The sequence below is a fragment of the Electrophorus electricus genome, chromosome 14, assembly GCF_041902795.1.
Source record: "Electrophorus electricus isolate QZ-2024a chromosome 14, ASM4190279v1, whole genome shotgun sequence".
NCBI classification, from domain to species: Eukaryota; Metazoa; Chordata; class Actinopteri; order Gymnotiformes; family Gymnotidae; genus Electrophorus; species Electrophorus electricus.
The window spans coordinates 13,827,144-13,840,582 of record NC_137510.1 but is presented as its reverse complement, the minus strand read 5'-3'; the positions used below and the strand labels follow the sequence as shown (position 1 = coordinate 13,840,582).

Here is a 13,439-nt window from a genome sequence, read left to right as displayed (position 1 = left end):
TCTGGAAAACAGGCGAATTCGGAAACCCGGAAGACAAACACATACAAGGAAGGCTTGGTATGCGACATGAGAGGCAATACTTTGCAATGAGAAAGAGAAGGGGAACTTAAATAGGAGAATAGTTAATGGAGAGAATAAACTACAGGTATATAATTTGTATTGTGGTGAACCAGATCGGAGACGATGGTGGGAAAAGGGGGGCGTGGCAGTGCTGAGACCAGCGTGGTTCCTGGGATCCGTGACACACTCAGACCTTGTACATATAAGCCTTGGTGGGAGAGGAGGTGATCAACCACCCTGCAACCTTCTATTGTGATTTCTAATGTATACAGAAATAGATACCATATAACAGAGCACTGAGAAGTCAAAATAGAGAAATCCAAAATCTTTTGTTAGTTGAGATCATTCACATGTTGTTCATTGCTAAGCCCACCCTGAAATGACCCCAAGCCTTCCATGCCAGCCTGCTTGAAAAAGGAAAGCAGTACATTTAATTAGCAAATTTTTCAATTGCAAAATTTCATTAGCAAAATGCTAATTTCAACTTAAATTTATGATTTCATCTTAAATGAAACCTGTGGCACTGGGGATGATTTTATTACACAGTGTGATGTGTTGGTTAAACAAGATTATTGACAAGTAAGATGACAGGATCACTCTTCATTTTCGTTTGTAAAACACCAGTATTCACAACACGTGTTACTTTAAGGTGGTTGCCTCTTGTGGTACACAGCACTGTATGCAGAGAAAAATCTGATGAGGGATCAATACTGCTGTTGTTAGAGCCACTGTGAAGAGCAATACAAAATTATCTATAGATGGTCTGATGATAGCTTTCTCTCTGAACAGTCATGCAGTATTCTACATTGACATTGACATCAATTAACTCAGAACTACTTTACAATTCCCGTGTTTTGTAATGTAAGATTTATTGTCAGTGACCTGACCCAATCTTTCATTAAAAAGGAATACTTTTAAGTTTAAAAACATACAAGAAATACAAATCTTAGTTACTAAAATCATCCCCCAAACTAATAAATATTCAGAAATTAGCTTTTTTTTTTAAAAACAAAAAGTTAAAGGCTCGTCAGGGGAAGCAGTCTAACAGCAAGTTACGAATGTACTCTTGACCCATACAGAATGCAAGCAAGGCATGTGTAAGGCACAGAGCGCATCTCAGTCTCACAGTGGAAACCGCATGTTGCAAGTGTGCAGATGCTGTTTGAACGTGCTGGGTCACGCATTTGCTGCTGATACTATTTTAGATCAAATACAAAAGACTGTTTGCCAGAGCTCTCAGAGCAATATTCCACAAAGACCCAAGAGATTTGTAGCTATCCATTTGTCTGCTGTGAAATGGAACCTGTGCTCATGGTGGCTGCTCTCCACGCTCTGTGTTTGTGTCAAGGTAAAACAGTCCCTGTTTGACGTCTGTCTGGTAGACTAAGATTTATGTTTAGTGTATATGATTCAAAACATCATATCTACAGTGATTATCTCTTTGAATAACATAAAATATTCCAGAAAAGGATCCAGGAACATGTTTTCAGTTGTTCCCTTTTTGTATTTAGTGATGGTTAATTGTGTAGATTCTTCAGCCATCTTATGCAACTTAAAAGGCAGATACATGAGAAACAAGTCTTTGTAAGTTGGTAAACATACAGATGCTTTGTTGCACTGTTCTTGTAAGACCCGGTGTCCACATTTGAAGACATTAGAATTTAAAGCTTTGGTCTTCATACAAAGGCTTTCCTGTGTAAAGACATTCTTTAGTCTCCATAGTTAGCAGGTGGTACTAGTTAAAGATTGCAATGAGAAAAGGGGGGAGTAAAAATCGCACTGGGAAAAACATTAATTGCAGAAAAATAGCATAAATTCTAGCAGCGGTTTATGTAAATATGCCTAACAATAGTATATGCTAATTTTTATGTTTCAGAAAAGTACAGGCTTTCTAAACACGTTTACCAAATTTACAAACACTTGAATTTTAGTCTGAGAATGCCATTAAAAAGGCTTATTAGTCTAGAAGATGTTCATTGTAAAATAAAAAAAAACACCTTTCTGTGAAAACCTTGCTATGTTGCTTAAAGTTTTATCAGGTTTTTACAATTTTACCAATGTGGCCTTAAGTGTACGTCACTGCTGTTCTTTCTAAAGAAAAAATATAAAGAAAATAAAAGGTTGAGGATTTTCAGTACCATCTACAATTTCAATAAATAGCTCTTTCCAAATAATTGTTATGCGCTGCAATCTAACATAAAAAGAATATCCATAGTAACCCATATTCTAAAAGATTAAATGACAATACTAAGTACAGTAGCCATTTTTACACTGTCCCCCAACCCCTGGGATTTTATTCGATTAGTTATTTTTTTATTGTACTATTTCCATTCAACATTTCTAAATTTTAATTTACATTTCTGGAGCTGTAAACTGAAATATGTAAATAAGGAAATCCTTACTAGGTTTGATATTGTTGTTAAACACTTCCTTTAATGCCTCTATTAACACATTAACCCATTGTGACCAATTGTGCTGAGCTCTATACAAACAGATACAATCTAAAAATGTGAATCACAGGATGTGTATGCGAAAAGAAACCTCAAGGCATTTGTGTTGGGGCAAAAACATATCTCTGACATCTCACAGCTACACCGTAATCCGCTCATACAGATACCCCTCATAATTGTCTGATACACATCTGAGACATATCATGGGGGATAAATGGTACCTTTTTTCTCACTGAAGTGGATCACATTTATATATTGCCATTCTAGCAAAGAATCAAATTCGAAAAGCTTGATAAACACACAATAATTCTAAATTCTTAAAATGAAAAACGCTATACCCTCTTTCTGAACCGATCGTTACAGCCTGCAGTCAAGATGTAGGCCAATGTTCTTTCTATCCACTGTTTATCTTCAGGACTCCAGGGTGCACCTGATTCTTCTAATGGCAACAGGACAGAACCTGTCATGAGTGACAAGCCTGTATTCAAGCACAGTGAGTCTTTTAGATTGTTATTTTGTTTGATGATTTAAAGTCCTTATCACTGCCTTCATCATATTTAAATCAGTCCTCTGTCAAAGCAGATGTAAGCCACCCCAGAACAATGTTGCTTCAGAATCAGTTCACTCTGAAAACACAAGGAGCAATCAGCACAAGTCTGAGAACAGTTGTTTCACAACTCCTTTGTGGATTTCCAGCTCTACAGAAATATATTAATTCATGGTATTCCATCTAAAACAGTAACTTCTGACCTTATAGAGTCTCCTCGCTTTTTCAAGAATATCAGTTTGCAATTCGTACCAATATTCCTCCACTATTCCACAGCTGCCTCTCTACCTCTAAAATTTCATAACCAGTAACCGCAGTTGTATTGTTTTTTGCCTTAAAAAAAACAAAACAAGTTTTCCCCAGTGTCCTCCATGCCACAGTTTGACATTTCCACAGGAAGTGACTCACGGGATGTGGCTGTGTGTGTAGTTTACCTTGAGCTCTTGCAACATAGCGTACACATTAACTCTACTGTATGAGCCTTAACAAAAGCCTGTTGACTGATATATAGCAAATGCAAACTGAAAAGCAAATCCAACATTCAAATCTGACACAAAACCCAATATGAAAAAGCAATATAATAATAGAAATTAGCTACTATAACCAATAGTCCATTTAAACATTTCTCCTTATTCATCGAAGGTGGGTCCTACATTCTCAGCCTCTCTCAGGCTTGCTCTGGAACTCTGGGGACTCTTCACCAAGGCAGGTGGATAGCTTTAAGCCTTAAACGTCTGAGCACTGAAGACATTAGACCTTTGGCCCATCAAGCCTGTGAGAACCTGGGCTGTGGGGGATTCTTCAGTGTCACGGATAATGGGACAGCACCCAGTAACTCCTGCCTGACTGACTGCATCATCAGAAACTCCACAGTGCACAACTGCACAGAAGATCCACTGAGCGAGTGTGTGCAAACAGTAGAGGTAGTCTGCGGTAAGTTAACCGCAGCTCATGCAGACATTGTAGACTTCTACTCTTAGCAACAGTTACGTCCTTATTAGTGTGCCAGACTTGTCTGAACCTTTCTGAAATAATGAACTGGATCTCCCTCAGAGCACCAAGCAATCCGGTTGGCTGCAGGCAATGACAGGTGTGCTGGGCGGGTGGAGCTGCGACATGGCGGGCAGTGGGGCTCAGTGTGTGATGATGATTGGGATTTGAGAGAAGGAAATGTGGTGTGTGCCCAGTTGGGCTGTGGTACTGCCGTGATAGTGACAGTTGAGGCTGTTGCATTTGGCCCAGGGACAGGCCCCATTAACATCAACAAGCTGAACTGCACTGGGACAGAGAACAACCTGTGGCAGTGCAGCACGCAGAAGCCCTCCCACAGGGACTTCTGTGGCCATAAGGAGGATGCTGGAGTAGTGTGTTCAGGTACCGCACATTCTCGAAGCAGCAATGCCAGTACAACAATTGAGTTGTTTTTCCCATTCATTGATTAGCTAAATGAATAAGATATAGATAAGAAAGATCTAAAACACTCCCTACGAAGACTTGCTTTGTCCTTAGCCTTCCATACTGTGTCTTCTTGTGTTGTTACTTTTTATGGATGAAGTGCTACTCTCTGAATGGTGAGGTTTACCCAGAAATTTACTTTGCAGACCAAAATGTCAGTCCCACTGGCTCTGAAAGTTCAAAAGCAAAAGAAAGCTTCTGAGTTGTATTTAGCTGTATTCAACTGGGACAATTAAACTAATCCTAAGCATTTAATTTTAAACAGAAAGTGTTAATGTACCAGTGACCCTGACACCAATTGAATTAAGTAAAACAAACTGGACAACAGGTGAGGTTTTCTTTCTATCTAAAATATGAAACAATGAAATACTATAATTTTTCATTTAACAATGAAAAGAAAAAATTACTGGATTGTGAGTGTGAAGAGATCTCTCGCTGTGCATCTCTGTGTAGATTCACAGATGCACAAGGTGATATGACAGATGCACACTGTTTCTGTGTAGAGTTTCTAATGGAGGTGGCTGCTAAGGACCACAGAAGCAGGTTTTCAGCTCTAGCATTGAGCTGTATTGGTCTGTCCATTGCTCTGCTGTTACTGTTGATTTCAAACATTGGTACTTGCACATATTACAGAGGAAGAAATAATGGTAAGTACATTAAACTTCCTTAAATATTTGGTTCAGTTAGCATTTTGGTCTGTTATGAGTAAGCCTCCAAACAACAATTCACTTTGTGGTGCACACAGCTGTTGCACAAAGATTAGGATCACATTTAATGTGTATACATAGATAGTAAAAATTTCAGTGTAGTGCACAAAGTCTAGAAGGTTTCCAAAGAAAAAGAAATATATCTATATTGGACATTTTGAATCAGTATGATACTGCACTACAAGCCTAGACACATTCTTGACAAGAGCTAATTTAATATCACAGCAACTAGCTTGTTTGATTTTCAGACTGGTCCAACTGCATTAAAAGCAATTATTTGGTATACAATTTTTCCTTGAAAAGAGCAATAATGGAAGATCAGGTTGTTGTTAAAAAAATGTATTCTACATAGTGCACAAAAAACACAATGAAAAGTATGATAATTGTTTTCACCCTCTGTGCTTACAGAATTTTTAATTTACGAAAGACAATCTAACTCCCACACATCTGTGGGGCTCCAGAGAGGAGAGCCGAGAAACAGCAACAGTCTGCATGCTGTCACTGCACAAATGGCTGAGGATGGTCTGTGGCCTCAATTCTATTCAGTACCTGAAGCTCCCCAGAAAGCAGTTTTGAAACAGCTCTATTTGAGAATAAACTTGTAGGAACTGTGACACTCTCTGCTGAGCTGATGTTTACTCTGGGCATGTTTAGCTCACCTAGTGCTTTATGTTCCTTACCTATGGCTTTGTTTGTTTGCTTGTTTATTATTTGTGGCAACAGGCAACATCAGCCTTACTTATGATTTTTTCCACAGGAGGACTTGCAGTCAGGAGATCCTCACAGAATGACAGTTCTGACACCTCAAGTGACTTAGATTATGAACATTATTACCACTGTAATATCCAGCCACCTGTTGCTGTGAACTTCTCTAGTAAGCTGTTAAATATCTTCTGCATAAAAAAGCCTGATTTTCAAAACATCACCTATTTGTTAAATCATGTTCCATATAGGTTCAGTTTAAATCTGCAGAGTCCCATTCATCATAGTATTCAATGCAAAACTAAACAACTGACAGGTGCTGAGTGTATTTCATAAACAATTGTCAATTATTATCAGATTGGCAAGGAAATATCACCTTCAATGCACATTGACAAAAAATGTAGATTTTGCAATCCTAGGTAATGCAGATGTGCTTGGTGAGGGCTATCAAGCACACAAAAACATCTACACTGAGGGAAACGCTTTGAAACACACAAATTGTATACATCATATTTGCACTTTTGAAGTCATTTCAGTTAATCTGCATGTACTATGTACTGTAATGTCATTACATGGGACAATAGAGAAGTCAAAGTTCTGATGACCTGTTTCACTATGATATATAGGTGATGTGCTTGATTCAAAGAGCACATCTTCGGGGGAAGGATATGAAAACTCACAAACTGAAAGGCAGAAACTTTTCGATGAAGGTCAGCTGATATAATTGTCTATCAAACAGCAAACTTATATTAACCAATGTGTAATGCCTTTATCTCTTTATTTTAAAATGTTAACCGGTTATACCTTGAACACTGATAGGGACAGCATGGCACAGTATCAATGAACAAGTCACAAGTGCCTACTGACAAACTATGATTAGTTACAAAATGTAAAACAATGTATCCATTTGTTTGTTTCACTCTGAGGGCACCATAAAATTAAATGGAACTTCAAGATTTCAGAATTTCTACATAATTCACTTTTTGAGAAAAAAAAAGTAATTCAGATTGTTTTGATGAAAAACACACCAAAGAACTGTACTGTGTAAGAATTGTTTACTTTTATGATTGTTTGAAGCTTTCCAAAACTCTAAAAGCTACTTCACAGAAAGTTTTGCAATATTTCATGTTGAGATTTTGTGTCACAAAAAATTATCTTTGTGTTGTAGATGTTGCAAACCCTGGTTCCTATTCGAAACAATTCAATGGACTCTGAGTCTTTAAACTTCAAATCGCTCTGCATGACTATGAACTTATCAATAATCAGTTATGCATGTTGAAAATCCAATGGAATTCCAGAAATTATAACACTAAATAGTTGATAATTGATTATTATAATTCATAAGTCAGTGCTGTGATTATCAGATTAGCAAGACAATAACAATCACACCAAACACACACTGACAACTTTCAATTTTGTAGCCTTAGATGATGCAGCTGTGGTTGGTAAGTGCTTTCAAGCACAAGGAAAACTCTGCACAGAGGGAAATGCTCTGGAAAGCACAAGAAGTTGTAAGCTACTTCAAATTTACACCTTTGGGGTTGTTATAGTCACTTCACATGTATGTTAATGTCACTACATTCAATAATGTTCTGTGGAGGTCAAAACTAATGACACTTTTTATTGTGGTGTATAGGTAGTGTCCTTGATTCAGAGAGCACATCTTCAGGGGAATGTTACGAAAACCCACCAACTGAAGGGGAGGACCTTGGGAATCCAGGTCAGTTGAACTAATTGTCACTCTAAATATCAAACTTGTATTATATTCTGGTATTATATTCTAGATGATTGTGCAACCTTTATCTCCATTAAAGGTGTTAACAAGATTTACCTTGAGCACTCACTGCAGATGCTACCTTTGCACAGTACCAGTGAACAAGCCAAAAGAGAATGTAAGCTAAACTAGTCTATTCACTTATTTTATTAAGTTGGTAATATATGGATGAAATGTAAGAACCATGAACATATACATAAACCGGCTTTCCTCTGTGCAGTAGTGGACTCAAATGATTCAGATAGTACATCTTCTGGCGAATGCTATGAAAACACAGGGATTGACGCTGCAAACCTTCTTGAGACATGTGAGTGCAAATGTTAAGTGAGAAAAAAAAAATGTTAGTGTATGTGTAACCCATTGTAGCCTTGGTGTTGTGTAGTGCATTCTATAATGACAAACATGTTCTCTCATTTATCTCCAAAAGTGGAGCGAAGCCCATCACTGCTTGTGCAGCCCCTCCTGTGCCACCACACACCTCAGCTGACAGGAGACTGCAGTCTTCCCCAACCAAGATCCCCAACCGAAGGTATTCTTAAATGCATCACCATCTCTAATCAAAGGTCCCTCTTGCCTCAAATTATTTGGTTGTCAGTTCAGTCTATAGTTCACTCTAGCAGAAAATCAGGTTGTTATACCAGTGTCAGGAGTGATAATCACGGTCATACCAGTGCCTGAGTGAGTAATTGGGAAAACTAGGAAGATACCCTGTGGGCGGCTGTGTTTTGGATCTGTAGGATTCCAATGACAAAAATGACAATAATTATGTAAAATAAAGACCATCGTGTGGACTGGTGTTGTGCCAGTGTGACCTGTGTAATGTGACTTCTGTAAAAGGGTAAAGGGGCTTACAAATGGTGATCAAGAAGATAGGTCTACTCATTCATTTCAGAAGTACATAGCATAGAATATAATTGCTCTTTCCTTTTCTCTGTAGGTGACAGCAGCACATCATCTGAGGAAGCATATGAAAATGTCCCAATAGACAATATGAGTGGCCTTGGTGCAAGCGAACAACAAACCCAGTCCTCTTCAGACAGTGACTATGATGATGTTGCAAACTGGTGAATGAAATGCTTATCACTAATGAAGGTTCTACAAACCTCAATCAAATCAGTTCCCCAAGAATACCGTGCTATTTATTCCATCTCTGGCCTAGGTAGTGATGAACTGCTGCATTTTAAAAACTATTTTTATTTAAATACATTCTATACACCCCATTATTTTCTGTACATTTTATCAGAACAAAACAAGGATTTACAACAATATACATGTTTAAATTATACTCAGGTGTAAATATGCCTATGTCTTTATTTATATTTATATATATATATATATATATATATATATATATATATATATATATATATATATATATATATATATATATATATATATATATCACACACATTATGAGATCACTTTTCACCTGTGTCTCAGTAAGGAATATTATGATTTGCAAAACATGAACTCCCAGCAACCTGTCAACATTCACAGTACAAAAATCTCATCTGATTACTCTTGCCTTATTCAGTTCTATGAACACTCTCAATATATAAAACCTTTACTGATTAAATCTGAGTATAGATTTCCCAGGGGGCCAGTTTAACACAGAACCAATTAGTTATTCTGTTATTAAGTGGTCTTAGCTTCACTGATTAACACATTTTTACACAAACCATGTACTTTGTGGCTGGCATGAAAGAAACTGCATTTTAAAAGAAAATAGGTTGCTTAAAGCAACACTTCCAAACCCAGTCCCCAGGGACCCTTATCTGTGAAATCCCTGCACTTAATACACCTAAGCCAAGCAATTATGATGACAATTAACTGTTTCAGTTGTACTGTAAGGAGAAACATTACAGACATGTGAATGGCCTTTGGATCGCAGAGGACTGGGTAGGGAAACCTTGATGAAACCTTTTAATATTTCAGCATTTGAATTTTAAAAATTAAAGAATGTTTGAAAGATGTACAAAGTTGAAATGCAAATAATACCACACAAGCTAATCATATATTAAACACAGTCTACCTTATTAATATTTCTCCATCCTAAAATAAAAATGAGAGGAATAATTAAGGAAAATGGCCTGCGTCTACAAGTAGGAAACATATCTACTTATCTTCACTTGTGAACAGTGTGAAACTGAGCTCTTTGGTGCAACATGGGAACCAGATAAATATGATTAGCAATCTTTGTGTTGGCCGCAGACCCACTTGAGTTGCTGTATATGTCTCAGTTCAGAGAGGCTGAAGGCTGAGTGCCAGCTGCACTGGCAGGCATATGCTCGCACACCTTGCCTCCTCTTTAACTTGGCTTGCAACTTGGTAGAGTCTGGCATGTTGTTTCTATGAGGAAAGAGGTTAAGACAAGATTGTTTTTTTTTTTAAATTTGATTATAAAAACACTCCCCCCCCCACATCACTATCTCTGATTGAACTTCTAACACATCTATGCATACCATTAGAAGTAATTAACCCTGAAGGTCTATTTTTGATTACTCAAACATTTATTTTATTGGCATTCTAAATCTGCTGCTTGTACTTTTCTTCTTCTTCAAACACAGGTTGCTACTTGACCTTACAGGGTTCTTTCTAGAGATTCAGCTCTGTCCTAAACTAAAATTCACAAATGATTTTCTACTTAAAACCAAATTTGCTGTAGGAAAACACTCAAAATGAAATATTGAGTAATATTGAGGTGACATTTACTTAGCTAGCAAACTGCAGGCCATTTGTCATATATAATGCTGAAAATCTAATGTAATCTATGCACCTATATCAGAGATATTCAAATCTCAGTCCTTAAGGTCCAGGTCTTACAAGTTTTCTACCTTCCCTTTATCTAGGAGTCAGGTGTGACGACACAGTGGCCAACCAGTTACATGAATCATTTAACCAACTACAAGGGATTACAAAATCCAGGACCAGATTTGAATACATCTGACCTAAAGGTTTGGCTCTAAAGACACTCTGAAATTAAATACCAATTTGAATACTACTGGCCTAAATGTTTGGCTCTAAGGACACCTTTTCTCAAAGCTGTTAAGAGTAACAGTCCATCAAGTTCTCCTCATAGTGCCTTGTACTGGACACTGACAAAGTATAAGAAAATCACCATGAAGCAAAGATTCTGGCTTAGCTTGAACATGTGATCTAAAAAAAAAAATGCTGTGCAAAATAAATACAATTGAGATTACAACATAAAGGTATATGGAAAAATTAGTCACTGTCTGTTGGTGAAGCAAATCTAGAGCACCCAAACACTGAGCCTAAAATACAGAAACTGTAGAGTGTGAAAAATGTACTTAGCCACCCATTACTTTATTCTTTGCACCAATGCTGATAAACATATCTGACATTGCCTCTTTCTTATGCATGACCATACTTATTCTTGCTTCCTTCCCTGCAATATTACTCTTTGAAAAAAGCAATGGCAGACACCTCTCACTCGATTACCTTAATTGAAAGCAGAATGTCATCATCTAAGAGTAATGCACAGACATTAAACAAAATGGCTAATAAAAAAATTAATAACTGCCTAGTGGTGGTTTCCCATTTTTTTGGATATTGGCTCAAGATATCCAGCATACCCCACTGCTGCCCTCTCTTAGTTAAAATGCTCCAACCACTATTAGCATACCTGAAAAACAGATAGTCACACGATGAATCCCACTCATGATCATCAAACATGGCTACACGGAAGTCACAAGATGTACATCTTAGTTGGTCACACACCCTAGAAGAAAGGTTAAAGCAAAAAAAACAAACAAAAAAAAACAACCAAGCAAACAAAAACAAAAAAACTATGGCCTTGTTCCCCTTAAATATAATTTCCTCTTGCTGCGTATTATGAGTCATGCAACACACACCATTACTGGAGCTGAACTTTAATATTTAGCATTCTTGATTAGTCTAATGTCAATTTATTTATTAATGAACTAGAGGGTACCATGACCTTAAATAACAAACTAAAATCTTGAGCAATCTGTAAATTTATATATTCTAAGAGTCAAAAACAAACTCTAAGATGCAAATTAAGTATCAATAAAATAATTAAACTATATATATATATATATATATATATATATATATATATATATGATTATCGTATTTACTGGAGTAGTCTTGAATTTTGAATACTAGGGCAAGTAGTGTGGGTAGAAATGATTCATCTTAACACTCACCTTTTTGACATGCTTGTTCCAATACCACTTGTTATTGAACTACCACCCACAAACACAGGGCAGCATCTACAGAATGCAGTAGCACCATTAACGTTTGTATTTTGAACTTAGAAAAAAGGTCACGGTTCAAGGAAATGCGTCAGCACACTGACCGTAACTGAACCGAGATAAGCATATAGATATAGAAGATGCTGCATCGAATATAAAGATGATGAGATTTTAATAAAATCTAGTTTACGTCCACTGCCATCTATCTTACTTACTTTTTAAAAGTTCTTTGAGGAGAAGAATCTTTAGCACAGGCATTTGTTGCAATGGGTATCTGTGTAAAACCAGTTAAACTTAGTTAGCAACACCGCACCATCACTAAGCTATACCCCACTAAGATAATTTACCGAACCTACTCACGTCTGAACTGATAGTCCGCCAGTCATCGTCGAGTATTTCCTGAAGCACCGCATCAATATCGCTCCCTTCGGATTGTTTTTGATTTGAAGTCCTAGCGGTGAAAAACGAACACCTCCGTGTACGTTAGTACTAACAAAACGGAATATATGACTAGCTAGCTACAGAATGATAAAACTTTAGCTAGCTGGCTGCATAACATCATCAAATGTAGGTTCATTTTTACTATCACAGTTTTCCAAAAATCGTAGTTTCTTTTTGTAATTATCTTCAGTCTGAGTAGTAAACTGGTCTCATGCAAACAACCTTAACCCGATAACTGGCTAGCTAGGTTACTAGCTAGCTAGGTTAGTTAAAACGTTATCCTAGCTAGAGCGGTTAGCTAATTGATTTACCTATCTAGGTTATATACCTGTGCATAGGGTTATCGTTTTTTTGTTGACCGCCTTGGTTTGCTTGCAGATTAGAAAACGAGGAAATACTGCGGCAAAATTTTGTTTCAACCTCGTCTAGTAAGTCGTCCAAGCTATCCGCCATGATTGAGGGTCTGTATCAATTATTTGGTAAGCGGTTAAGCTCCCTTCACTTCATTTGAGGAATAATGCAAACTACGAGTCAGTGTGCGCAAGGGAAAGGAGAGTTTCTAACTTAATAATTTGTAAGATTTCTGATGTTCAGGAGGTTCGTTCCTTCAGGCGTTTCAGTTAACACAAATGACAACGTCATGAGCCAAACGCATAAAGTGAAAAACGCAGCTTTCGTTAGCTAGCTAGCTAGCTAGGTTAACTACCTAGTTATCGTAGATACCTGCTTGACATTTTCAAATATTTCCACAAAAAAATCCGGCTGCTGGTCAATGTTTTATGCTTGACCAAACTTTCAAAGCAAAGAGTTTCCTGTTTTCAGTTTCCACGTTGCGTTTATTAGGTAGGTATTGCAAACGTGTATTTGTCTATTTGGGATGAATAAACATCTCCACTGTTTGCGTATAGGGGACGAATCGAGGGAAGTTGTGGGGGATCTTAGGAAGGCTCCCAGTGTATTGAGTTGCGCTTGTTTCTGTGTAGCTTGGATACTTGTCAACAATACCGGTAGAGACCATGACCAAAGAAAGAAGCAATATCAGAGCCGTTTTATCTCTATAAAATTTCT

At 37.3% G+C, this 13,439-nt stretch overlaps 2 protein-coding genes across 4 annotated transcripts; one reads left to right on the top strand and one right to left on the bottom strand.

The window, feature by feature from the left end:
- Positions 1 to 1,196: 1,196 nt before the first annotated feature.
- On the top strand, positions 1,197 to 11,025 carry LOC113572168 (uncharacterized). Of its 2 annotated transcripts, XM_027001522.3 has the most exons (16): positions 1,197 to 1,408; positions 2,926 to 3,003; positions 3,700 to 3,990; positions 4,111 to 4,431; positions 4,778 to 4,840; positions 5,016 to 5,159; positions 5,628 to 5,741; positions 5,977 to 6,093; positions 6,548 to 6,631; positions 7,343 to 7,432; positions 7,558 to 7,641; positions 7,736 to 7,813; positions 7,916 to 8,002; positions 8,123 to 8,224; positions 8,633 to 8,759; positions 10,545 to 11,025. In XM_027001522.3, the coding sequence occupies exons 1-16, from the start codon at positions 1,357 to 1,359 to the stop codon at positions 10,555 to 10,557; spliced, it is 1,845 nt and encodes a 614-aa protein (XP_026857323.2). In that variant the 5' UTR covers positions 1,197 to 1,356; the 3' UTR covers positions 10,558 to 11,025. The 2 variants fall into 2 exon arrangements, with proteins under 2 accessions (XP_026857323.2, XP_081552605.1); XM_081696479.1 differs by lacking the exon at positions 4,111 to 4,431.
- On the bottom strand, positions 8,781 to 13,286 carry cfap418 (cilia and flagella associated protein 418). Of its 2 annotated transcripts, none has more exons than XM_027001543.3 (6): positions 13,095 to 13,286; positions 12,291 to 12,381; positions 12,146 to 12,204; positions 11,883 to 11,948; positions 11,339 to 11,434; positions 8,781 to 10,044 (listed from the first exon to the last, which is right to left on the bottom strand). In XM_027001543.3, the coding sequence occupies exons 1-6, from the start codon at positions 13,103 to 13,105 to the stop codon at positions 9,882 to 9,884; spliced, it is 486 nt and encodes a 161-aa protein (XP_026857344.2). In that variant the 5' UTR covers positions 13,106 to 13,286; the 3' UTR covers positions 8,781 to 9,881. The 2 variants fall into 2 exon arrangements, with proteins under 2 accessions (XP_026857344.2, XP_026857336.2); XM_027001535.3 differs by lacking the exon at positions 13,095 to 13,286 and adding an exon at positions 12,700 to 13,084.
- Positions 13,287 to 13,439: the final 153 nt, after the last annotated feature.